This window comes from Anarhichas minor, unplaced genomic scaffold (genome assembly GCF_050575085.1).
Source record: "Anarhichas minor isolate MPS153535 unplaced genomic scaffold, ASM5057508v1 ptg000018l, whole genome shotgun sequence".
NCBI classification, from domain to species: Eukaryota; Metazoa; Chordata; class Actinopteri; order Perciformes; family Anarhichadidae; genus Anarhichas; species Anarhichas minor.
Window position 1 is genome coordinate 3,409,863 of NW_027466464.1, and position 27,673 is coordinate 3,437,535.

The 27,673-nt window shown below is 41.1% G+C and overlaps 1 protein-coding gene across 10 annotated transcripts in view; it reads left to right on the plus strand.

Annotated features, from left to right (window-relative positions):
- runx1 (RUNX family transcription factor 1) overlaps positions 1-27,673 on the plus strand; it is a 53,296-nt gene that overhangs the window by 13,916 nt on the left and 11,707 nt on the right. For 4 of the 10 annotated variants that reach the window (XM_076094266.1, XM_076094263.1, XM_076094256.1 and 1 more), the window contains 3 exons: positions 18,504-18,652; positions 18,733-18,843; positions 22,568-22,724. In XM_076094266.1, coding sequence (XP_075950381.1) covers positions 18,563-18,652; positions 18,733-18,843; positions 22,568-22,724 — 358 coding nt within the window. In that variant the 5' untranslated portion in view covers positions 18,504-18,562. Of the gene's footprint in view, positions 1-2,960; positions 10,160-11,228; positions 11,626-15,353; positions 16,551-18,503; positions 18,653-18,732; positions 18,844-22,567; positions 22,725-27,673 lie in introns of those variants that run through there. The other 6 variants (XM_076094259.1, XM_076094258.1, XM_076094261.1 and 3 more) reach the window with 5 other exon arrangements.

Sequence of the window (27,673 nt, forward strand, 5' to 3'; positions counted from 1 at the left end):
GGCAAAACCCTGGGCAAACTGTGGGTAATGTGCTTGATGCTCGTTGCAGATGAGAGTATCAACATGTTGACCAGCTCCAGTATGTGTATGTGTGTGTGTGTGTGTGTGTGTGTGTGTCAGGGGGACCACCAGCTAGGCCACAGACCTAAATTAATGGTAAAGCTGAAACCATACCACAGTGTGCACCCAATCCAATTGGGTGCACACTGTGGTATGGTTCATTGTTTCTTGCACTTTCACAATAAACTATAACAACTGTTTGTTGGGATCGTTGGTTTTAAAAGATGTCGTCACCCATCTCTATTTTCAGTCGCCCTTCGCTACACTTCGCTGTTGACTCTAACCTCTTCCGAAGTTTCAAGAAACCGCCAACAGCAAACAGCCATCTGGCGATCGATGAAGCCTCTGATCATCCGGAGCTTTTGCAATGTTTCCAACCCGTTTTCTTCCAAACCACACTGGTTCCCCTCAGCCTTAATGGGCGAGATGGCGAGAGCATGTCTGTAAAGTCTGGTGGGACAGGTGTCCTGTGCGAGGCGAGGCGAGGTCCCTTCAGTGCTGTGGTTAACGAAGAAGTCATGCAAAGAGTCGACTCACCCTTTTCTCACTCCTCCTCACCCCCTTTCTTCCCTCCATCCCCATTTGTCCCCACATTGTGGTTAACAAGTGAATGCAAAGTGTTGCCTTAATGTGTGTGTATGTGTGGCCCGTACCCATTAGCGCCCTTCTATTCGGTATTGTAAATTCCGCCCAGCGACTAAGCCTTCTGATTTATTCATTGGCTCGTTTGGGACTCTGTGTGTCCCTGTGTGGTTGGGTTTAGGCTGTCTGATTGGCTCTTTCTGCTGGTTCCTTCCACTTTGATGATCCAGTTCTGTTTTCCAGAATCTGTCAGATTACTTAGCATGCAAACATGCACACACACACGTGCATGCTAGAAGAAGCACAAAGTAACCAAAGCCTAAGGGGTGTGAATGGTGTCTGCTTCTCTGACTGTCACAAATGATCTAGGCCATGGAACACAAATTGATTTTTGTGGTGGTCTATAGTGACTGGTGTATTGAGCTGTAGCCTTTGTATCTACTTGTGCCTGTTAGTAATGAACAGTGTTCTCTGACTAAAATGAACTAACCATGATAAACCTGTACCTTGGACACAAAGTTAATCCAAAACCAGCAGTTGTTAGCAGCAAGAATTTCCCCGAATTAGTTTATCCTCAAATCTTTATTTTTGATATATATGTACCCTTGCTGTATAGTTAGTAAGTAAAGTGTTATTTACAGTAGGATAGTGCAGTTGTCGGAAATACAACAATGCAAGAAGTTGTGCTAATATAGATTTCCTTTTACATTTACACACAGTGACTTTTAAAAGTCAGTTTCATTAAATGAATGGAGGGCTCGTCCCCTTACACTACTGAGCTACAGTAACACATGTCCTGCTTTATTAAATAACATGTTTGCTGTGTCACAACAAACTGTTGCACTCCGTCCCCCAAAAGCACCCTGACTCATTCACACTACTACTGTTGAAAGTAGCATTTTAAAAGAAAAGGGATCTCTGTCCAGACGATTGTTTCAGACATTATATCCGTCCACACTACCTTGGCTGAAAATGCATTTCCCAAGAAAGTTCACATACACTGAGCATGCATGTGAGGATAAAGCATACAGATGACGCTTTTCCAACAACGTCAGACACATCTTATATGTGACTTTTGTATTTCAAGGGCAGCTGAGGTTTTTCTATCATTCTGTAGCTTACCAGTGGAGTAACTCATTTATTCAAATCAGACCAAGACGTTGCTTTCTGCATGATGACACTGATACTGGGGTTGGGGCATGGATGTGTGAGGCACGAGTTCCTCAGTAACATCCTCTGGCCTTTTGATATAAGTTTGAAGACATAGATACGTCCCAACAGGTCGTTCGTATCTCAGCATGGGCCTTACAAGGTTCAGGGGTGATTTTAAAAAATATATGGCGTACTTTCAACTTTTCAAACGGCCCAGACAGACAGTTGAATGTCAATGTTTTTTGTTTAGAGGAAGTGAGTTAGCATATCAAGCGACCGTTATTGAAATGATGTGGTATAATTCTGAGTATAATAAGTGAAAAGTCCACAAAGGGCGACTGGAAGTGGTGGTGGACGGGCCAAACGCAAACTTCATAAACTTCAACATCCAACATGATTTGCTGAAAAGTACAATTCCGACATTTCTTTTGCTAAATTAACGCAAATTATTTAAAAATGTAATTTTTTAATTTGTATTATTTGGGTAAGAAATGTAAATATGAACACCATGATGTGTTTCATCACAGTACAGTTATGTAATTTAGTTTACATCCCCAAGAATAGCTGTAACCATAGGTTTTAAAAGACGTCCTGATTCTCTGTTGATCTCTACGGACCCTCGAGGATCTCCTCCTCAGTCCTCTTCTCATCCCTCCATCCACTGCTGCCCCCGTTTGCATCCACACATACTACTAAAATAACACTAGCCAGTGTGCTGAAGGAGGCCACGCATTTCATTAGATCTGATAAAGACCATCATTATGTATAAGTATATAACAATGCGTGACTTTGAAATTCATTAAAAAACCTAATAATTAAATTATTACAAAGCTTTGGGGATATGATGCAACTGAAGATCATGCAGGAGGGATTTAGAGGGCTGCCTCCAATAGAAGAAGAAGGTCTTCTTCTGCAGAGAAATACAGTTATTTGGTTCACTTGACCCCAAATGATGTGTAAAAAACGCTGATGTAACATGGGACACTTTGAGGTGATGTCACATTCATTCTTGATGACCATTAAAACGTCTAAAGTGTGTCGGTTTAGACGGGAGGACAGATAGAGGAAGACCGGAGTAACAACCTGACAGAGCTCGAGCTGTGGGGGGGTTGGGTGGGAGTGTCAGCACTCGCGGGGTATGGGGGGGGGGGGGGGGGGGGGCTGAAGGGAGGATTTGGGGGTGATGTGTGTCAAGGTTCAGAATGCATTTTTGGAATTTGTGAGGGGGTGTGCTCAAGCTAAAGCTGGGTGTTAAGCTGTGCACTTTAAGGTTAAGGTAACAATCGTCACAGTAAAAGGAACACATGTTAGCATCTAGCTCATAGCACCACTGTGCCTCTGTACAGCCTCACAGAGCTGCTAGCATGGCTGTAGAATGTAACGAGAACATTCAAAGTCAATGTAAAGACACTAATTCATGCAAATGTGCTGTATATAAGAAGTGGACGTCGTGATGTCACCCATTGGTTTGTGGACTGCCGTTTTGTACCCTTGAGTTCGGCGATTTTGCCGTCGCCATCTTGGATTACGGCCGTCGCCATGTTGTTGTTTTTGCAACCGATGAACGGACGTTACCATATTTGGAATGCGAAGGAGTGACGTAGAGACACCGTATATGGCTCTGGTAGAGGCAGTGACCTGTCAATCACATGAACCCGCCCTAAAGCATCCCCTGCTTTATGGTCTGTTTGACTCTAAATGGACCATCATTTACTAAATGAACATCATGCTGTATTGAAGAAGACTTGAAACTAGAGATTGACACCATAAACTCATGTTTACAATGTTTACTGAGGTAATAAATCAAGAGAGAAGTAGAGTCATTTTCTCATAGACTTCAATACAACCAGAGGAGTCGCCCCCTGCTGGTCACTAGAGAGAATGCAGCTTTAAGACATGAAGCATTGGTTTCACTTGGCAGAACAGGTGGTTACCGCCTGGTATCTACATTGAGGTAAGCCCCTCCTCCTCTCTGGTGCGTTTTGAGTAATGCGAGACAAAAATGAGCTTTGTCTTGAGTCTCGTTGGAAATGCAACGGTTGGTTGGTTGGACTGTTCTGACATCACTGGTGACTATTGTCGAGGTTACTGGTTACTGCAAACCTCTGTTCTGTCCCTCAGGGTTGTTTCTGTTGGCATCTCAACATCCCTGTTAACAGAAGTAATGGTATATATTATATTATATATTATATTTACTATTTTTAGAAGCTCCACTATGATGTGAACAGAAGGCCAACATGGAGGGTAAACTGTGTGTTGACGTGGCCCTACTGTGAGTTCACTCCTCTCTGTCTACTTCACACACACGGAATGGACAGAATTGGATGTCCTTGCAGTAAACGTATCTGATCAGTTGTGACGTTCATGTTCCCTGTCCAGCCGGCAATGTGTGAGTGTGTGTGTGTGTGTGTGTGTGTGTGTATGAGAGAGTTAAAGGTTTCTGCTCTAATGCACCTGCTCAGCCATTCAAACTGCACTAAACACAGCCTGAGGCTCTTCTATCTTCCTCTCTCTATCTGTCATGCTGTCTCTCTGTCTCACCCTGTCTCTCTGTCTTATCCTGTCTCTCTGTCTCATCCTGTCTCTCTCTCTCCCTCTCAGAAACACTGCTCACTTCTGTCTATTTCCGTTTCTACGTTTCTATGTTGGAAGAATGAACATTTAACTAACTTTGACTGTCTGTGTGTGTGTGTCTCTCTCTCTCTGTCTCTCTCTCCTTCATTTCTTGTGTCAGAAAATCAATTTTTAGTTTAGCAGGAATAAGCCCATCTCCTCTCATCACAGAGGCCGGTTGAATAATTCAACACACACACACACACACAAAGGACTAATGCTGAAAACAGGTGCCATGCAACGTCTGTGGACGCTCTGAGCTCAGTGAGCAAACTAAGAGTTGGGGATAGTTTAACTTTTAGCGGCGAAGTGCAGCCAGAGAGAACCCGCAGCCAATCAGATAAGAGTCCTGTGACTGCTGTTGACCTGCGTTCACACATGAACACGCCTCCTGGCTGCTGTCTGCTGTGTTTTTACTGTTTGAATTTACACTAAGAAAACGGGATTGTTGAAACTTTTTTTCCAATTTGGTGTTTGATGTAACAACAAATCAACCTGCTTCCCAATATTATATTTACCTCAAGGTTCTCTATGTGGAACTCAGAGCATTTATATTGGCACCACACGGCTCTCAACATGGCAGCGGCTCAGCTAGAAGCTAACAGCGCTAACAGTGCAAACAACAGCAACAGTGCTGACAGAGCTAACAGTGTTGAGCTGAGGGGGGACAGGAGGGTGGGCTTACACCTCCATGACAACGCTGTCAGTCGGGACGGCTGTAACCGAATGAGAGCAGTGCAGAGCGGCTGTGAGCTAACAAGTGGGGCACGCTCACATGCACTAACATGCACTTTTATGAACTAAAAGCAAGTGCGGCCAGCTCTCCACACACAGAGGGAGAGAGACTTCATTCTCTGCTCAGGAAGCCATTACTCTATATCTTTACATATATAAAGGTTGTTTGCTGCTTTATTAATGTTCTGAATGTATAGAGAACCTTTAAACTCTTTAAACTGAAGTTGTTAACAAACATGTTAGTGTATTATAGGGCTTTTTCACTGCAGGACCTGCCATTAGGGAACTAAACTACCGGTGACGTACACCTGGAATGTTGGACTTCTCAGTGGTTCAGGACTTCTCAGTGGTTCAGGGACTTTGCTGATTGGAACAAACACAGACTCTGCTACTTCCTGTCTACATCTTAATTCACAAGATAAGGAAATACCAGATGCCACAGGAATCGATGACAGGACTAGGGACAGACGTGACTTGTAATGTTTATTAATGTTAAAAACAAAGTTATGTTGTCGGCTTCCTGACTAGTTTAAAAATAGAGCAAGATCTATCATGTTACCTCATCTTCACAGTTCTTCTTCAAGACCTGAAGTTCCTTAATGTAAAACTGATTCTTAGTTACCCATGCTGACCTCTGCTGATCTTTACTGACAATCACCCTTTCACTTCTTCCTCCATCTGCCGCTGGTAGAAGCACTGAAAGCTTTACAACAGCACCCCTTCCGGGTTAATGCCATAAAGCAACGCCCCTCTGTGCCATAAAGTAATCCAGCAGGCTGAGTGGCCCCATGCAGGGAAGGGTGCACGTGTGCAAAGCATGTATCTGAGCAAAAATGGTAATCAGTAACAACACACAAGTCAATATATAGTTGGTAGAATAACGGACATGAAAGACCTCTTTTTGATAAAAACATCAGTGGAAATTCACATTTGAATTTGACATCATGTTTTTTGATGCAAATTAAGCATTTTATTGACAATATTCACAATAATATTCACAATAAAGACTTTATTTAGACGACCTGTGTGTGTGTGTTGTGAAAAGAGGTTATGTTACAACTGTATACAGCTAAGTGTTCATGTGTTCATGTGTGTCACCATACAACCATGCGTGTGAGTCTTTTGTGTACGCGTGTGTAATCTGGAAGTGCATCAATATCAGTGTGTTGGGCATGTGTGTGAGCGGACATCCTTGTGCAAGTCTGCATTTTATCCTGTGTGTGTGTGTGTGTGTGTGTGTGTGTGTGTGTGTGTGTGTGTGTGTGTGTGTGTGTGTGTGGGTGCGTGTGTGTGTGCGTGTGTGTGTGTGTCATTTGGTGCTGCTGCTAACTGATATGTCAGAAAATCAATTAATTACTTTTAAGCGGCAGTTAACTGCATCCGCACAATACACCCCATGAATTATAGATGAAGTGTGTGTGCATCTGTGTGTGTGTGTGTGTTTGTGTGTGCAGTAGAATCGGCTACTCTGTTAACTAGAGACAATTGCTAACTTCTCCGTCATTGATCAATTGATGAGAGTGCTTCGATACAAATCTACTGAGCTCTGAAGTGTCTGAACTGACTCTTCCATGTCTGCTTTGGTGTGTGTGTGTGTGTGTGTGTGTGTGTGTGTGTGTGTGTGTGTGTGTGTGTGTATGTGTGTGTTTCTAATTTAAAATAATAGCAATCCAACCTTTTACATTTGCAGTTCTTATTACTGGAGGGGATTTCTTAAACCTCCACATCATTTTTCCTTTTCCCCAAATGTGCTGGATCACATAATGAACAGAGGATCTGATGAACATGATCAGAGACAGCCATGACTAAGCACACAGATGTAATAAGACACAATATACCACCAAACGCCCCATTGGACTGTTGCTCTTTCATTAAAGATGATGATTATAATTATAGGAAACTTCATTGAACACATTTCTCACAGGAGACATAAAGTGCTGCTCCTTAAAATCATGAAACAACTGTAGAAAGTTCTACATCACACTGAAATGTGTGAGTATCAGCTTCAAAAGGATTTAACAACAACGATAACGAAATCCTAAATGTGTGTGAAACAATAACTGAGCTCAGTGTTTGGACAATGAGACACATGTTTCAGTGAATAATATTACTGACACTGACGGCCCATGAGTTATGGACATGTGTGTTCATGGGATTGATAGCGCCTTTGAGGCTATTGAAGGCAATTTATTTATGAAATGTGACCTTTCATCGCAGATTCTTGGAACTTGTTAATACTGGATTAAGCACAGGAATTTAATTTATCTCTTTCCAAATCCTAAATTCCCTATCTACTTTAAGATTAGAGTATTCAATGATCTAATAAATTACATTTTCATCTTCTAAATTCATATTTTCAACTGTAATTCCATCACTTTCCTGTTGCCCTTATATCTGTATGCACAATTCATTAATAAAAATGAATCAGGCTTTAAAGTCATTTCAGGGTATAACAATCTGATTTGATCACTGAATACTTTCAGACACTTTTACTAAATACTTTGGTATAATTTTGTTTTTTTCATCAAATTCTTTCTCTCTAAATAATAAAGAGTTTTAAAGGAAGATGTTCAGGTATTCACCACAACAACATCCTAATTTTAAATAATAATAAATACATAAATAATAGTGAACTCAATATGAACTTATGTTAAAACATGTTTCTGTTGAACCTGGGAACTCATCTGTCCACCTCAACAAAGGATCCTGATGGACTCGGCATAACACACTACATGACACCAGCAGGTAACACTCTGTTAGCAAGTCCAGGTCCTTCTGTGAGATCAGGCTGCCTGTGTCCATCATTGTGCTGCACACGGCACAGGTCTCAGGGTAGTCTGGTACCTCGGTGTGCAGCCTGTGGCCTGCAGGTCTTCATCCAGCAGCTCACCATGGTGTTACCTCATTAGGGGATAGATAGTGACTCAACAGACATTTACTGAAATAAAAATCTTCAAGATTGCCACTTTAAACTACGATCAGAGCACCAGATCGGATGTATGTTTATAGATGCTTTAGTTCCAGTGATGAAGTGTTGAAGGTGCTGATGAGAAACCAGAGGAGGTCTTCTTTTCCCCAGACTCTCCCCATCCCTCCATCGATCCCTCGCTCAGGGTGGCAGCGTGTGTGTGTGTGTGTGTGTGTGTGTGTGTGTGTGTGTGTGTGTGTGTGTGTGTGTGTGTGTGTGTGTGTGTGTGGTATTGATCCTCACCGTGCCACTGTCACTGGCCTCAGGGTGGCCTCAGCTCAGGGGACGACGGGGACAGACAGCCGCTGGCAGAGAGAGAGGGGCGTCACTTCTTTTTCCTCTTCATGGTTATAGTGTAGAACTGAAACTGGATGTTTATGACCCTGAGACTCTTGTCCCTGCATACAACAAAGTGCACCTTCATGGAGCATGGCACATTGTTTTTCCATTAGTTACACTGCAAGGGACGGCTGTGAGAAAATACAAGCCGTGTCAAATACAGCAATACGTACATTGTAATTTATAACAAGTAGGAGGCCGGTTACACTGAAGCCCGTCCCTGGTGAGCTTAATATGAGGGCTCTTATTTTACACAGGAGGAACCCCTGAAAACTTGAAAACCACATTCTGGGGGAATCTCTAAAATGAAGAAATTAATTTAGTATTCATACTCCAAAACATTTTAGCATTGTGGAATGGTGAAAGGTGAGGATGAGCACAGCGATGTGTCAGACAGCGAGCAGCTGCATGGATATTACACAGCACACATTGTAGATATAGGTTGAATACAGTAATACAACTCTGTGGTCGTCTTCTTCATGGGAGTCTCTAAAGTCCAATAAACAATAATCCATATGCAAAATAGAAGTCCTTACTTATCCAAAGGATGAACTTTCATCTCTCCAGTCTAATGTGGACTACACCCTCACTTTGTGTTAGCAGATCGTTATGAAAGGGCTCCTGCTGTACCAAACCATGCGTCTGCCTACCAGAGCACCGTAGTGCGGTTTAGAGCGGAACCACATACAGGACGAGCTGAGCTTTGTGGGCCTGGTTTGGGCCCACTGTGAACAAATACCTCAGACAACCACTGTGGCTCAACATGAGCCAGTAACACACACTGTTGGTCTGAGGTTGCCATTGAGGATTACAGGGCTGTCGCTCACATGTGTCAGTGTACACACACAGTCTGTCTCCCTCTGAAACACACACACAGGGAGCTCTGTGGTGATGTCACCAGCCAAAGGGCTTCTGGGAGAGTCACTGTGGGGAGCTCACTGTCCACCAGTGTGTGTGTGTGTGTGTGTGTGTGTGCGTGTGCAGTGGTCACCTTGAGGTTTAGTTCATCTCTATTCAGCTTTAACCAGCAGAGAGCAAATGTTGTGTTAACAATAACGTTATGAATGAATTTATGTTGAAGTAGTAGATTAGGGGGATCAGAAGGGGTTAAATTAGGGACAGGAGACGAGGTCATGTGACCTCCAGCGCATTACATTCAGTCTCAATGAACAGATTGATACTTCTAGTTGTATTATTTCCTGCTGACTTGGCGAAAGGTTTTGTTTGGATCCTGTGTGCAGCAATGATCCGCAGGTATCTACTGTTTCATGTTTTATTGGCTATTGATCAAATCTGGGTTTAGTCTGATTTTCGGGACAATCAGGACAGGGTTCGGGAGGACTGCTTGTTATTCGGAACTGTCCCACATTTTCCGTGGTGTCTGGTCACCATTAACAGAGTATTATAGAAACACAATATGTGGGTCAGTATCCAACATCTTCTGCTTTATAGTCCATCACAGTAACATGATAAACAGCATGGTTTTAAAACAGGTAATATACATATTTAGTATTAACAAAGTTGAAAATAAAGTCTTGAAGCTCAATTGATGAAACATTTGTCTGTAAAATATAAAACATAATCAAACCCCCCCGGCTGGTCTGGACGCCATAAACAAAGAAACATTTGATTTGTGTCACTGATCACTGTATTGTGTCTCTGCTCTTCCACTAGAACAAGTCAAAATGTCTGCAGGTTAAGGGTCTAAAGGTAAAACTATGTTGAGTCGTTTTAGTTCATCACTGAGACGTGCGGTGTTCAGAACTGTTGCAACACAATGCATTGTGGGATTGTTAGCAGAGAGTAGTGCGTATGACATAGACACTCGTCTAGAGGACACTATCTAGGGAATGAATGTCACACACAGAATTCAAACACTCAAATGAAATGTCTGACAGTAGCATCTTTCACTGGACACAGCTCTATTAATTCAGAGGGTTGGTAGTACAACATTAACAAGGACTCTGCTCTAATGTCCCAGTGAGACAGTGAGACATCCAGGTCCCTGGAACATGATTCCACTTATTAAATTAATTTCTAGCTTTGACATAGTTATTGAAAAAGGTATGTTGGTAGTCAACTTGTAGAGAAAGACATTACCTCTCCTCTTCTGTGTCTTCTACTGCTGTTTGTTTTATCTTCCCTCCGTCCTTCCTCGGGTAACACCGTTGACCTTAGTGAACTTCATCATTTGATGGTTTCCAGCTTAGTTAACTCATTTAAGTTAAGCTGTAGTTTAAGACAGGACTGTAGTTAGAACGAGTTTGTTGGTTTTTAGCTTTTCTAGCTAACTAGCGCATCAGAGGCAAAGCAGCCAGTCTCTATTATTGTCAGAGCTCCACATAACATGGCAGTGATGGCTAGCTTGTCACTAGCAACATCTGTATCCATCTGATTTATGAACACGGATCCAAAACGTAGTGAATGGACAATGCAGCCATCAGCAGCTTCAGTACAAACTAACTCATATCACTTAAGTGTGTGACCTCAATTTTCAACCAGAACTTCCAAATAGCAAGAAAAGGTGGAGGGGGAGAGGGAGGAAAGGAGGGAGGGAGAAAACAGGAGAAAAATCATTTGAGTAGCTAAATGAAATTAGCAGCTTTAAAGAGCCTGAGGGCAAAGTGGAGTCGTGTCCCCTGTGGCTACGCTTTAGAGAAGGAAGGGAATGAATTAAGCTTGACTGGCTCCTCGCCTCTTACTCCCTCACTCTTTTCTGCTTTTTACTAATATGTAGGGTGAGATGGAGGGAGGGGGAATGGGGGGGGGGGGGGGGGGTGAGGGGTATAAAAGCCGTTTGAGAAGGTGAGGACAGGCTGGAGCTCTTCTTTGTCGAATGAGTTTTCTGAATCTCTTTGAAGTGTTTTTGTTGACTTTTAACTTTGGAATCCTCGACAACAAAAAGTTAAAGACACACCTTATTTATTTGTTCCTTCTTCTTTTATTTTTTCTATTTCTTCCCATTTCCCTCTTGCTGTTTTCCCTCTTTGTCTTTTCATTTTTACCCTTGATACCCTCTGCTCTCTTCCCCGCTGGGTGTTGGAAATTTGGCCCCAGCTGTTGCTGCTTCTGCACCCAGGATTGAAGCATGAACCCTGGGACGTTCTCCACCTCTGGCCCCCTGTCCTGGGCCATGTACCTGATGAGGAAGGGCCGGACAGGCAGCGGACTCTTTGGTAAAGTGCATTCTTCTTGACACCACTTGGTTATCATCATCCCCATCATGTCTGGTCTCGTGGCCGTTTTCTGTTTGTATTATTTTGAACTCAATATTAATCAGTGTTTTAGTTATTAATTTACCTGTTGTGGTGTAAAAACATTGCCTTCACATAATTTGTGGCTATAATAATCCATGTTAATCTTTGGTGACTGCGTTGTTCTGAGAAGCTTGTCACGCTGTAGTCCTCGAAACACTGAACACTTGAATGGCACTTTTTCTCTTGAGGTGTTTGACATGATGTTGAGCTTCTCGTACATGAAGTTGGTAGTTTGAAACACTTCCACTGCAGCATAAACTGCAGCGTAAACTGACCTAACAACGGTAAAGACTTCTCCAGTCATTCTCATCCCTGAACTATTCCACCACACTTCTCAACTTCAGTTCACTGGATTTCTAAGACTTTATCGAGGCGATATAACTAATCCTTGAGGGAGTCCTGGATGGGTTCTAGGAGTTCTTTGGGGAGTTTTAGGTGTTACTCAATCATCCTGTCACAGACAAGCAACCGCACCTTTTTAGTTGACCTTACAAACAGTAACGAACCAGCCTGAATCCATTCGGACTGTAAACTCAGGGAGTGGTTATACTTATACTCAGATATTGGTCTTCTGGTTGGTGATTATTTTTGCGTTTTATTTTGAATTTCTGCAGGAAATCCTGAAAACAACTTTGACTAGTTTTGAGTTTTGAAACAAAGATAGGAAATGTTTGGGCTGTTTGAAGGCTGGTAGCAATATGTGCTGAGATGATGCTGACAATTCTATATCGTATGCCATTGGTTATTTCCAAGTAACATTGTTAAAAATGTGAAAGTATCCATAGACAGTAATACATTCCTCTAGTACTAGCCCTCGATGGACCAACACTTCTAAATGACAGTAGAATGACATTTAGCTGCGTAGCCTTCCTACATGGTGCTCTTATTCTGTGGAAACCTTTCTTGGGCATATCTTCAGTTTGAGGAATCGTATTTGTACTGCAGCTGATAATATGAAGCAATGCTGGTATCAATAACTTTGATAGGCTGGGTATTGATTATGGATCAGAGGACAATGACCAGCTCACATTACCAGTCAGTCAGTGGGAAACGCTGGCTGAGTGAAATCCAACTCCTCTCCCTCTGCCATGTCTTTTCTCTCCTTCTCCTCTTCTGTTTTATTTCTGTCTTTAAACGCTCACCATCTCATTTTGACTATTTACCCCAACACACAGGGTGTAACCTTGTAACATGTAAAGGACTGTATAGCTGCACAGCTTTGTTCAAAACTGACAATATTCATTTTTATTTTAAGAGATTGATGAATACATGCATTGCATCTAGTTATGAAATAAATTATGACACATTTTCAGCTGAGTATTAAACGTTCAGACATTTTGTGGCAACATCTCAGGATACACACGTATGATGATGCATGACGATATGAATTGCTACGAGCATCTAAACTCACTTTGTTTCTATAGAATCTGTGTGCATACTTGGCATAAGGCCTCACAGATATATAGTTTCATCCTTCACTCTTTGAATTATTTATAAGTGTGCTTCTATGAGGAATAAATGTCCAGTGTCAGATTTAATGACACTAAGTTTCATGAAGTTGCAGGTTGACAGAAGTCATTTAGCTGCAGGTTTCATACGTTGTGCGTGTAGCAGCAAACCAGCCAGGGAGCGTAAGGGAAATGTGTTATTAGCATGCTTTCACTGTTCATCTTGAATCCAGGTTTTTATGCAGTTCAACAATCTGTGACAATCAGTGAATTCTTGGCAAACGATTGTGAGACGTTTGAATTCGTCTGATCTTTGGATAACAAGTTCAAAACAAAAAGACAAATACTGGATGAGGAAGTGAAAAATAGATATTTCCAAGGGCAAATCACGTCACGCGCATCTACGGCCGGGACCAGAGTGGAGGCATTTACATTTTTTATCATCCCCCTTTGGCTACAGAGGGATGGATGCAGAGGCAGACTGGCGTTTCGCTAAAACTCATCCGACAGCGTGTTGATTTAACTCAGATCCAATCGACTGACTCACAAAAAGGCCTCATGAAACAGGCAGGTGCACAGACTGACCTTTAACAGTACAAAACTGTAAACTTTGATGGTTTTGCAAAGTGGGAACCAAAAACTACCTTTAATGTGTACAAAAAATATATATTTTTTAAAAATATATATATATATATAAATGTTATAATAAAAATCGACCACATGTAATAATGTTGTAATAACTACTGAATACTTTTAATACCACTGAATTTAAAGCTAGATTCATTTTAAACATTCATAAAATGCCGACTGACCAGCCTGCTCTGCTGATGGGGACCATGAGGTACGAGATACGTTCAGATGAGCAGCTACAAACCCCACACACTGGAATGCTCTTTCTGAATTTGTGAACCAGGACAAAAATCTATTTGATTTATTCACAAACTGGAAAATTCAGAGAGGAATTTAAACCACAAATTCAGATATATAATATTTCAGTGCATTTGATTCAGTGGTATTTCAATTTCAACTTATTCATAGTTATTATGTTTCATTATGAGGTTTCTTATAAAATGAAAACCATTATGGTCTTATGGTTACGGTTTACCAGAGAGATCAATTGTTGAAGGCATAAAGCACACTGTGTTTGTATTCGTGGTAATGTTGTCTTATGAATACCCAACATGTACAGTATGTACATATCAGTGCTGAGCTGTAAAACCTGCTTTCAGTTATATGTTTTCTTCTTACAACATTGGGTTTAATGTAAATTGAAGGTGAGTTATAACAGGATGCATTCTGGGATGACTAAGATGCTGAACAGCTGACACACAACACTTCATCATCACTGTTTGTTCAAAATAAATACATCACAGTGCTGTTTTCTTGTGTGGAGATGAAATAAGAGTGGGCCTCCTTTATTCATTTAGTTTCTCTGTAGCATCATATGACAAAAACTAGAATGAGCTGAATCCACCTCAGTTTATCCGTTATTTTCTATTTGCTTTTATTTATATTTCAATATGAGTCAATCCTCACATCATTTATCTGTTTATTTTATTTCATTTCATTAGGGGTTTTATTTTGTGTTGTTGTTTTGTTATATGTGGTTTTCAAATAAAAACAAATTCAATTCAATACATTTTAAGTCTTAAAACTAGAATAAGCTGAATCCACCTCAGTTTATCGGTTATTTTCTATTTGCTTTTATGTATCCTTCAATATGAGTCTATCCTCACATCATTTATTTGTTCATTTTGTTTTATATTATTAAAGGTTTTATTTAGTGTTTAGTTTTAAAATTAAAATAATGAAATTCAATAATTTCCAATTAGAAATAATTGGAAATATTTACTTTTTAAAATATTGTTCCACTAAATCATCATAATTTAAATCAATGTCATGCTGAAATATTTATTTTAAATGATGTGGTTTAGAATACTTAAAATCATAAATAATATAAATATCATATCTACATCAGTAATGCTGTGATATTGAACAATATGTTTTATTTGTATTCAACCAGGAGAGTCAACATGTCTCTCTTTGTACTGGACAAGTTACCGACACTCAACATCACACAAGTCACACATTTATATGCCACAAAAAAGAATTCAACATAAATGCAATTTCAGAATCATGACTACACTTTATGATACAGTCAGAAACATAAAACATAATCATAAAACAATGTAAATACACAATAAAATAATGCTAGAGCTGTCTCAACCCATTAGAATGAATAACAATAAGTCATAAACATGCTGGTGAATCCATGACGCGGCTCTCTGTCATGATTCACATCACCGACTGCCCCCTATCGTCTGTCTCCGGTACCGACAGCCCGAGTTAAAAGCACCGAGCCGGCGTTATTTCTGAGCAGACAAACCGGGAGTTGAGACACAGCCGGTTGTTGAGGAGGACACCAGACATATGTTAATGTGCACCTCTGCGTGAACATCACAGTGTGTATGTTGACTTTCAGAGGAAGCTGTCACATTTTACTCAACGTTACGTCGTTATTTGAATCCGGGGAAACAGTGTGAAAGTCGGGCTCACTGTTGTCTCCACGCAGCCACAGATAGAAGTCCTGGTCCCGCGTGGTCTCACATCGCGGTGTCTGACTTATCACAGCGATGAAGTCCGTTCAGCGCACGAGGAAGTGCTGCTCCGCTCCCTCACCACAAACCCCGCCTCCTCCCGGACGGACATAACACTGATTGGTCAGTCCCCCACTCGGACAGCCAGCGGCGAGCCTCTCCATTGGCTGAGAGCTGAGATGCAAATACGGACGGTCTGCCGGTAAAAGCCTGGCGCCGTTAGCCGGGATGTCCACTCATGTAGCGGGGAGGGAGAGAGACATAGCCGGGCAGGAGAGAGAGAGAGCGCAGCTTGTAACGGTCCTGAAGCATCATATTTAAATCAGGAGGATCCGAGATTGAAAGTTAAAACTAGTTCAGGTTTAGTTTCCTGTTTCCTTAAAGTCTTGTCAGTTCTCTTCCACTTTGGTGCCAAACATGTGGAAGCTTCACTTCGGCTGCGAGGAGGCACGAGGAGCGTTGAAGACGTCCCAGCACCCATCACCAGTCTGAGGGACTTCTCTTCTGCTCCCCAGTGGTGGAGCTCTGGACGTCGTTTCGGTTTCGGGCTTTTTCAAATCCGGCGCGTCTGGACGGAATAAAGCGCCGCAAGCAGGCGGTTCATGTTTCTTCTTCTGTTTACGGGCAGACAACAAGAAGTCGACAACGTGACAAACTCTCGACACGTACACAGAGAACATTCTGCAGCTCGCGCTGTCAACAAGAGACATCGGGAGGTTTACGGGGAAGATCGGGAGAGTCGCGTGTCTGTGGACGCACTGTGGCGCACAAATGGTGTTTCTGTGGGACGCAAAATACGGTACGAGGCATCTCTCTGACGCTTTATTATACGAGTGTCTTTGCTCACATAATATATATATATATACATACATATATTTATACACATATATAAAGTCATGAATGCATCCCCTTCTCTCTGTTATGATGCTCGTTATCAGAGGATGTGTGACTGGAGGTGGACATGAGAACAGCTGTGGTGTCGGGAGGCCACATGTACTTCAGAAACCTTCTTTTGTTCAGTTTGAACACAAACCACAAACACTCTGACTGGCTCAGTTATAGTATTATAGTTATAGTATTATAGACATTAGTGTTCTTATATAATCTACTCTAAAGTAGTTAGGTGCAGTGTGACGCGTTCTACAAAATATGATTCACAAAGATGTTTTCTATAATAACAAGTTAAATATCTTAACTATCGTCCCCTGTATACTGCAGTATATCAGTACTTATCCATATTTATAACATTTGGTAAAATAAAGAATTATTGCCATATTAATGCTCTTATGATGTCTTTGAACATATGGTGAGATTTTTAGCTGAGGGGCAAAACTGGTTTAAAAATATATCGCATTTCTATATTTATCTTAAATATAATGTAGTAACGCTGCTCTTGTTTACTTTTTCTCCCTTTTCTTTAAATTCAAATGACATCATCATCCTTTGAGATGGAGTCACAAAGGATGATTTTTATTAAAAGAGTTTCATTTATAGTGAGTGAAATTACGTTTTCAGGTAATCCGCCGCTCCGCTGAGTGTGAGGAACATTTATTGAACATGATGAACATTTATTGAACATGATGAGCATTTATTGAACATGATGAACATTTATTGAACACTGCCTCACTAACAAACTAACTTTCAACTGGTACCTTGATTATTATACTTTTATTATTTAAATAGTCAAAGTTTCTCTAAATACATTTTTTTCTTTTTCTCTTTCACACTAAGAGATAAAACTGTCTCATCTTCTTTTCTCAGATCATTCAAAAATATCACGTACGACTCCAGATCTCCACAAGAGTGAATGCACGTTTTAGTTGCCGTGGGTCGGCCCCTGAACTGAACTGTTTATGGGATTATTTTCTGTGAAGTGAATTCAAACAATTCTAAATGTGTCCGTGGCTCCTGTGTTGAACCAGCAGCCGGTGGCTGAGCGCTCAGTGCCGCCGCAGTGCAAGGGTTTCAATCACACTGTAAGATAAACTCCACACCGCCGCATGTGGCTTCAATTGTGGGTTGGCTGACTGACAAATCAGCAGAGCCACAGACAGACAGACAGACATGCAGACAGACAGACAGACAGGCAGGCAGACAGACACACAGACACACAGGCAGACAGACAGGCAGACAGACACACAGACAGAGAGATTATTTATCACAGTCCCTCTGAGGCTTTCTTTATTCTTTTCTTTATGGTGTTACATGAATTGAAGCCTCTTTGTTGATAGCGTGCCACTTCTCTCCTAAATGTTCATTTGAAGCTGAGAGAGCAGAAGTGTTGCTGCTGTCTTCAGTTTCATGACTACACTCTGTGGTATGGGAGTCCGTGTGTGTCATCATGTGCCGTATATACATGACTTTTACCGGTCGTTGAGTCTCATCTGAGTGCTCGTCTTTACGTCCTCTTTCTTTGACACTAGTTTTCATGATCCTGTGATTCTTCAGCTGAATCCTTTCTTCTATTAAATGTCACAAAATAGTGGCAAATATCCCCTAAAGAGCGCAAAATGGATGTCTTCAAATGTCTTGTGTTGTCCAACCAACAGTCCCAGACCCAAAGATATTCAATTAGTTATTATAGACAAGGAACATATTCCCATTTGGAACCAGAGCCTCTGTGCATGAAGCGCTCTGTGAGGTTCACCGTCTCTCATATTTATCTGCATTCATGGCAGAACATCATCTGGAGGTATTTAGAGCAGCACAAAGATGAACTTTAACTCAACTAACCTCGTGTATTCTCTCTCAGACCCAGCCCCGGGCCGGCGCTACACCCCCCCCTCCACCACCCTGGCCTCGGGGGGGAAGATGGCCGAGGCCCTGCCTCTGGGCACCCAGGAGGCCGGAGGGGCCGCTCTGGTGGGCAAACTGCGCATGGCTGACCGCGGGATGGTGGAGGTACGATGACATGCAAGTCACCGTGTTGAATGTATCCCCTGATGTAAACCTTCAGTTGAGTAACGGTGGCGTCTCTACAGGTGATCTCAGATCATCCAGGTGAGCTGTCCAAGACTGACAGTCCCAACTTCCTCTGCTCGGTGCTGCCCACACACTGGAGGTGCAACAAGACGCTGCCCATCGCTTTCAAGGTGTGTGTTGCTTTACATTTACTGACAGCTATAAGCAGCCATAAATAATAATGCTTCACGACAATAATCATAGCACATTATAAAGCCTTTTATAATGACTTACAAGGTCAATCATCATAATACTTTGATGTACGTCTTTATTTTACATGGTTTTGCTGATGATATCTTTTCACTTTACTTAAAGCAATCAATGACCCTTATAGTGACTTATATATATAGTACATTATAATGCATTATAAGGCATTATTAAAATATTATGAAGTATTTCAACTATGATAATTATAATACATCATCATACATTGTGATACTTGACCTTATATGTTATTATGCAATGCTTTAAATGTGTCGGATTATTGTTATGTAAATATGAACATGCAGGTAAAAAAAAAACAGTGTAAATTACATAAGTATAGTACTCAATGTGTGTGTGTGTGTGTGTATATATATATATATATATACTGTATATAAAATAAAAAATTTGCTCTATGTTGACCAACATATAAAGATTACATCCATAATCAACTAATAACATAATCTATTTAATCATTCAACTCTAAAAAGGAGCCACAAAATAGTACTATTACTTCTGATACACTGAGTACATTTTCTGATAATACTTCTGTACTTTTAAATGTATTTTTTACACTTCAGTATTTACTGTAAATAATGCATATAACGTGTGTCAATATGTTTTAATAATGTTGCTGAGTTGTAGAATAGAACTAGAATGATGGATTCATCTGAGGCCACAGCAGGGCATCATTTGCATATTTATTAATGTGACCTTTATTCAACCAGGACATCTTCCCATTGAGATTCAAGCAGGAGTCTTGGCCAAGACGGCAGAATAAGAAGCTTCACCTAAAATAACAATTCATCAAATGTTAATCTGTTCTTATTATTTTAGTGCTGGAAGCTGAGATCTTTGCGTTACTGTACTTCACTGTAAACAGACTCAGATCTTTACAATAACATAAAACTAAGAAAAGCAGGAAATCCTCACATTTGAGTAGCTGGAATCTGTGAATCTTATTACTTATAGTATTCTCTATCAATGGTTATGTTTCATTTATGTTCAGCACCAATCAGCTAATGGAGGCATTTCACAGCATTTGGAGCTAAAGGGAAGTAAATGTATTGATCTTTTTATTCACTTCACAGAGTGAGAGGGAGAAAGTTTCAGCATAATAATTTGGATTCAAAATATTGTTCTTACCATTAGTCCCTAGACGACAACGCTGTCCCATGAAAAGCACATATCTCCAACTGCTTCATGAGCGAGGACAGTTGCGTCTCTGTGACGAGGCCTTTCAGCAGATACTTTATTATTTATTTTGACTAACAAGTAGGACCAACTTCTTTTACGCCAGAATCTCTTCAATACTAAATTATTATATTATATTATTACAATTCCTTTTGTGCAAAACCTCTGTTCATAAATGTCAATTTACAGGATTTGATGCTATTTTTCTGCAAGAAAACAGATTGATTTGATGTGTTCACATGATGGCTGGATATTCTTGCATTTCTTCATCATGGTGTATCGACGTGTGTGGATGTGGACGCTTCCCTGCACTTTGAGACAAAATGCATTTGTGGAAAAGCAGCTTTTAGCCGCAGAACACACAACTGATTGATTTATTGAGCCTTATGCATTAGTGTTCGCACATGTGTGTGTGTGTGTGTTTGGTGCATTATGCATCATTATGAGTGTCATGAGCGGATGTCACTGCCTTTTTCTGATAATGGATGACTGTTATGATGCACACACACTCACATATACATGGAGACACACACAATTTCATGAACACTGAAATATGCACAGGTGCATACATGACAACATGCACTACGCTGTTGGTGCACACACAGGTACTATGTGTGTGTAAACACCAGGGTTATCGTCATAAACTAAACCTAACTGAACCTGAATAAAAAACGATTTATTCTTTAATCCTTTAAATGTAACCAAGCAGCTCAGCTCTACTGTTAATCAGCTGGGTTGTTTCTCCTGAGCCTGTTAGTGTAAGAGTTCTCAAGTTGATCCCTTATCAGAAGATTTAAACATTCACAGTCCTCCAAGCCAGCCTGTTCTCACTCCCATTGGTCAATGCTGCTCTGCGTCTGATACCGACAGACCAGTCACCTTTTAGTATCGGAATAAGATGCACAGGGCTTTCAGCTCACTCCAATGCAAATCCATCCACGTCATCATTAGGCGCTCAGAGAAACTGTTGTAAAAGTCTGTAAAAGTCCCCTCGGCGAGGAGGACGGGGAGGACAGTTGGGTCAAACAAACCCAACCACCAAACCACAGTATTCTACTTAACCCAACCAAGTAAACCTAAAAACGACTTAAACCTACGTTGGTGTTGGAAGTTTATTTTGAAATGTATGCGCGTAACAGGCAGGCATGGAGGTTTATTTTAAACAGACACTGTGCATGGGCGGATAGTGAGACATTGTCCCCCTGTAAAGGCCCCACCCCTTCTCCATAAGAACAGGAGCCACAGAATCAGAGCGACATCTTTGTAGACATTTTCGCGTGTAGTCAGACCCAGGGGCCCGACAGGTTAGAGGGCCCAGTAGGCCCGTTCAGCAAACCGACTATGCGTGTAAGGACTTGACGCGCCGTTCCTGATACGTCCAAACCTGACAGAGAGGAACCGAGACCTAGTTTAGGACCACTGACCAAGCGTTGGTATCGGACGAGTTGGGAGAGAGAATGTGTTGTAATTTGTATTTTTATGTAACTACATACTTGTGGGGTATTATAACTGTCCCTAACAAAGACACACAAACTAGTGTAGCAGTATACAAACTAAAACTAAAGCTTTCTGAAAAACGGAAACTAAAACTAGCAAACACACTCTGAAACTAAACTATAACCAGTCAAAACTAAAGTAAAATAAATAGAAAATTCTAAACTATTACAACCTTGGTATACACTGGCATGTGTTTAACGAACACACACACACACAGGCCAAGATCCATCCAGTCGCTCCTGCTTTATTATTAAGGAAGAACTTTATCCAATCACATTCCACCGCAGGCTCAGATCAATACATGTCACTGGTTGATTATTGGAACATCAGCATATTGATATTTCAACTAATACTCAAGGCAGCTTAGAAGGTAAACAATAGAGACCCATGTGCCTGTAGGACAATGCTTTAACTGAGAGGTAAACCCAAACTGTGGTCATCGCAGGGGTTCAAAAAGAAAGCGTCCATCAGCTTCAGCCGCGGCCGTTTGCTCACTGATGGTTTGGTGTGATTAGCGTTGATATGGAAATCAGCTTCCCTGCCTCTATATCTGTATATCTGTGTAGGTGTGGAGCAGGAGAACGTGCTCTCCAGAGAGTGTTGAACATTTCCATTTCACACTTGTTTCATTTTCAATAGGGAAATGATTTACGTTTTATTTCATCATTTGAATCCTTTACATGAAATTTGAGAGCTGAAACAGTCCAACGCTGTTTGTTTCTCAGTGTGACCGTTAAAAAAATCAATGAATATTATCTTTCTTTGTTTTATACTAACCTTGAACATAGACAGACACGTATGTTGAGAAAGGTGATGTATAAATAAAGTTATATTAACCTGGAACAACCCGGGCAGAAAAACTACCAAAAGCTGAACATCTAAAGGCTGACTGAGCACCAAACATTCAGAAATCACACTCCATCTTCTCTCCTTCTCTCCTTCCTTCTTCTTTGCGGTCACTAGGTGGTTGCCCTGGGCGACACCCCCGATGGCACCCTGGTAACGGTGATGGCAGGAAATGATGAGAACTTCTCTGCTGAGCTTCGCAACGCCACAGCCGCCATCAAGAACCAAGTGGCCAGATTCAACGACCTGCGCTTTGTCGGCCGCAGTGGAAGAGGTACACACACACACCGGAGTGTTCTCATTCTGTGTCCGTACTTACATTGACTGTAAATGATCAATAACCCACGTAATCATGAGCAGGACGTGCCGGCTGCCTCTACAGAAGTCAGGAGTATAAAGAGCAACACAGTACATGGAGAGAGGAAGTCGAGGTGGATGGACGGGTCAAAGAAACAAGACTTTCACCCAGGAGTCAACGTTTACTTGTTCAACTTACTTTTGTTACATAACTTATATATTTATTAAGTTATGTGATAAACTTATTTCAGCCCAAACCACGATCTTCTTCTAAACCCAGCCAAGTGGTTTGGTTGTCTCAACAGGTTATGGTCTGCAGGGGTTTGAGTAGGACTGATCTCTCATGTTGCGGAACGTTCAAAATATTCCTTTTTGTATCGTATCATACCAACGATACGACACATTGTATGAGGAGACGTTGCACACACATAGAAACACACAAATGCAAAAACAAAGAGATACAAATGCTGATCTTTGCCGTGGACTCATTTTGCAGAGAGCACCATGATCTAGAGTGCCACTAACACAAATAGAGTGAGAGCAATGTCAGCCAATCTTACTCTGGTTGAAGTTTAATACGTGTGTTTTGCACAAGCACACAACACAGCGGATAAATTAGGGGAAGTACATATGAATAAAAACAGTATTCACACAACTTCCCCGTAACTCTCCATTCAACGTCTACCCCGCTCTCCCCCCACTCTCCCCCCCTCGCTCTCTCTCTTTAACGGACACACTAGACCACAGTTACACTAAATCAGTCACAGGCAAATGTCCCAACTAATCTATTTAAAACAGCCGTCCTGTGTACACACACTCTGCGAACACTCACATGAACTTAATCCCCAGCTGAATGGAAATATGGGAATATCTGTCAATATTTTACAGATTCCACAGTTCAGCCGTTGAAAAAATAGCATACTTAATTTAATTATTGTGCAGTAGAATTCAAATGAAGAACGATGATGTGTAGAAATTTGTTTTCATGCAAATTTAACTGCACAGAATACAATGAGGTTCATTCTCCCAGCATCACACAGTATTTTAAGAGGCAAAACAAAGCTGATCACAGTGGTTAATGCAGGGAACCACGAGCTAATTCATATGTCTTCTCTGTAAATATGAACTATATATATATATATATAAGTGCTCTAGTGAGTATTTGTGGCAGTGGAATGATTGCATTATATCATCGATGTCAGATATTGGTGCACAAAATTGATTTTGCAAGCACACGTATTATATATATATATATATTATATAAGAGAAATCATACACAAGAAAAAAGTTATTTTGTTTGAGCTAACAAAAATCGTATCTGTTTCTAATCCAATTAGTTCGCTAGAACTATCTACAGCATCCCGGAAGAATTATGAAAACATATCAGATTGAGTCATTGATGTGTTTTTAATGGAGCTCTATGGCACACAGGAAGTGGAGATATCAGGCGTTGATACACACAATACTTGTCAGTAGGATTCATAGTATATTTTTGGTTTGGGATTTGTTGACAAGAAGAAACATAGAAGACTTATCTGTTGACTTTTGGCTTCTTGACAGTTTCTGATTTCTGCTAGTCTTGTCTCTCGCTCGAGATGTGACGATGTGATAAAAGGGTATTTGGTGAAGGGTCCAGGACATTTGTAATGACAATGTAATGTAACATTTCCAAGCCTAGTCGCCAGGAATAAATGTTGGCATATTACGTTTCTGCAAATCAGGGACAAAAAGTTTTTGCATTTGCTCAGAGCAAGGGACAAAGTACAGCGAACATTTCGTTGTTCCGCTACGTTGTGCCGCTACGTTGTGCCGCTACGTTGTGCCGCTACGTTGTGCCGCTACGTTGGGCCGCTACGTTGGGCCGTTATTTTGTTATGTTATTATTTAAACAAACCATTAACTTTTTTCTAACCTTTGAGGTTTTGTTGCCTAAAGCGGCGACATTCAACGAATCCGAAAACATTTTTCCTGGAGACCGGGTTGTGTATTGTAGATTTTGAGCTGAGTTTCCATCTAAAACCTGTAAAATGTCATTAACTGTCTGAGTGGGAAGTGGTCAGTTTAGCTGCCGACCGCAATGAATGGTTTAGTGGTTTGACTAGTGGTTTCTGTGTGTGTGTGTGGGAGTCAGAGTCAACGTTCTCAAACATACTCATCATCAGTCAGTGTTCCCTGTTTTGCAGAAGCACTTAGTTACAACACCCGGCGACACTGATACACTCAGTACACAGTGCTCATGTCAATGTAGAGCTGCTGTGTGGATTTGCATATCAGTAGCTCCTCACTGAAGTTATAGAAACTGCTTAACTAAATCCTATTCCTCAAGGTTTTGACTTTAGATACAAACTCTTAACTTGGTCCTGCTCCACCCCCAACTCTCTGAATGTCCTCCTTAGGGAGGTCACGGTACCAGAAATGTAGAAGTTGATACCAATACCAGTGAAATTACAAGATCCTTAATTCCCAAATTGATACCACAGTAAAAAACAGAACAATAAATCCTGCGTACTTCAACATACACTCCTTTGCTACAGTTTGCATACTGGTTTTGGTGAATGTGACAGTGATCTTTCACCCAGGACACTGCTGTTTGTTCCCCAATGTGAAACGAGAAGTCAATGTTCATTTATTTGTCGCCTAACTTGCGTAATGTAGTTACGGCGCTTTGTAGTTATTTTAACCCAAACCATCTTTTCCTAAACCTAACTAAGTAGTTTCCTATGAAGATGAAAGTTTATTTTGAAAGACTGTTTTCATGTAGCAAGCAGAAATTGACACGTGTTGCTGGCTTTTGAAGAAAAATGCATTAAAAATGAGGAGTAACTTTTATTAAATATTATACAAATCATTGTATGAGGAAGTGTTGCTGCGGTACCTGTGGTACTATAAAAAAAATGAGCACCATCATGTTTTCAGAATTGTTCCATTGACATGGTACCAAAGTATCGGTTCTCGTGACATCCTCCTTCTAGCTCACCTCTGATGTTTCAAACATCACAATATAAACAGTGATATTGCTGATTTAGTGATGATATAAGAAAACCAATAATTTCTTTCAAGTCTGGTGAAACTAAACCGGATAATGTGAAAACAGCCTTCTGTCCACAAGAAGCTTTTCCTAAAGACTCTTCAGAGTGAATGAAGCCGTGATCAGCAAAACACTGCAGGCCCTTTATTCATATCAATGAGAGCACTCACTTCACACAATGCACACAGCTCCCATCAGTTTGGCATCTGACCAAACTTCAAACTCATTAATCTGGTTCTTAAACCAGGATCATATTTCATCATCTCAGCCGTACCTGAAACAACATGACCCCACCAACAGTCTTTTTATGACACAGTGCTGTGAGACGACTCAGACATGGTCCACCGCCATAGCCACACAATACAACGCTTGTCATAAACCTGTGTATCTGTTTATTTTGTCAGGTGACTTTGCGATAGTAAAATAATGATTCAGTAATAAGCATCTTAAAGCAGACACTTGGTCTCGTGTCTTGTGGATCCACGATGACAAGCTTCCTTGCTGCTTTCTTGCTAGTAGCGTAGCTCGCTAACTGGCTAATGGCTGCTTCCTCTCTGGTTTGGAACAGTCGATTATGTTTTTCCACCCACGTTGTTGTTGGATGTGAAATTGATAACGCGATTGCATTTACACTATAGTTACACACATCTGTCATGTCTTGTGTGTTTGTTTCCTGGTTCAGAGTACTACTACTAATGTCTGTGTAGTTGTGTGTGTGCAACCAGGTTTCTGTCTCTCTTTTAGTTCCGCTTTTAAACAGGACCATCATTTTTCTCTTTCCCAATATCAGACTCTGTGTGAACACACACATACACACACACACACACACACACACACACACACGATACTTTGTTGAAGATGATGTAAATAAGAGATTCCGTCTGATTGGCTGATTGTGAGAAAACTGGGGCAACCGAAACTCAGCAAGCACTGACATGATGCACACACACACACACGCATACACACACCTCATGTGTGAAAGCCGCTCTTATCTTTAAAGAATGAGAGAGACATAGTGGTGTATAAAGAGAAAGTCCCGGAAAAAACACTGTTGTCGAGACACACACGAGCCTTTGTGATTTAGTAATCTATATGTGTGTGTGTGTGGGTGTGTGTGTGATGCCACCGGCTGCCTCATAGACACAACAGACACTACGACCTCAGCTGTTCTCTCCCTCCTGTCTCTCTCTATCAGCCCTGATCTCTTACTGTAAACTCTCCCTGTAAACAACCTGCACAGAAAAGCTCTCCATGTTTCTCTATACTCTACTCTATTTATACGACACGCAGACTGTGTATAGAGCAACATACACACTCAACAATACGTCGGTAGGTGAAAACACACCCTCTGTCTGACAACATTATGGAACGAACAGAGAAATAAAACCTTTTTTTTACCTTTTTCTGGTTTAGAAGCTCCTATACAGCACTGAGAACCGGTGTTATTTAGACCGAACGGAACAGGGTGAAACCAAAGCTAATGATTGGATGGCGCTTCAATGCAAGGGTGGTCGTGGATGCGTCCCATCACAGACATGTAACACGTGTTTTCGTTATTACTAACCATAACCACAATCTTTCCTTAAACTTAGACCATACAGTAGTTGTCATGCGAAAAACTGTCCAATATCAATATTCTGTCTGGTGAAAAGATTTTATCTCCACCACCTGCAGCTGTGTGATTATTGATCATCCCTGCTGCTTTGATATGCTGCCCACACCTATGTTCTTGCCCTCTCCGTGATGAAACAAGTAAAACAATGGAAAAGCTGAAGGGGCTCAGCACTCTATTGAGTGCAACCTTCTACATTGTCCATTTAATAACATGTACACTATCTGAATATCAATGCAAATCACGTGGAAACACTTTAGTCAGTCGACTGGCTGTCTTCGGAAAT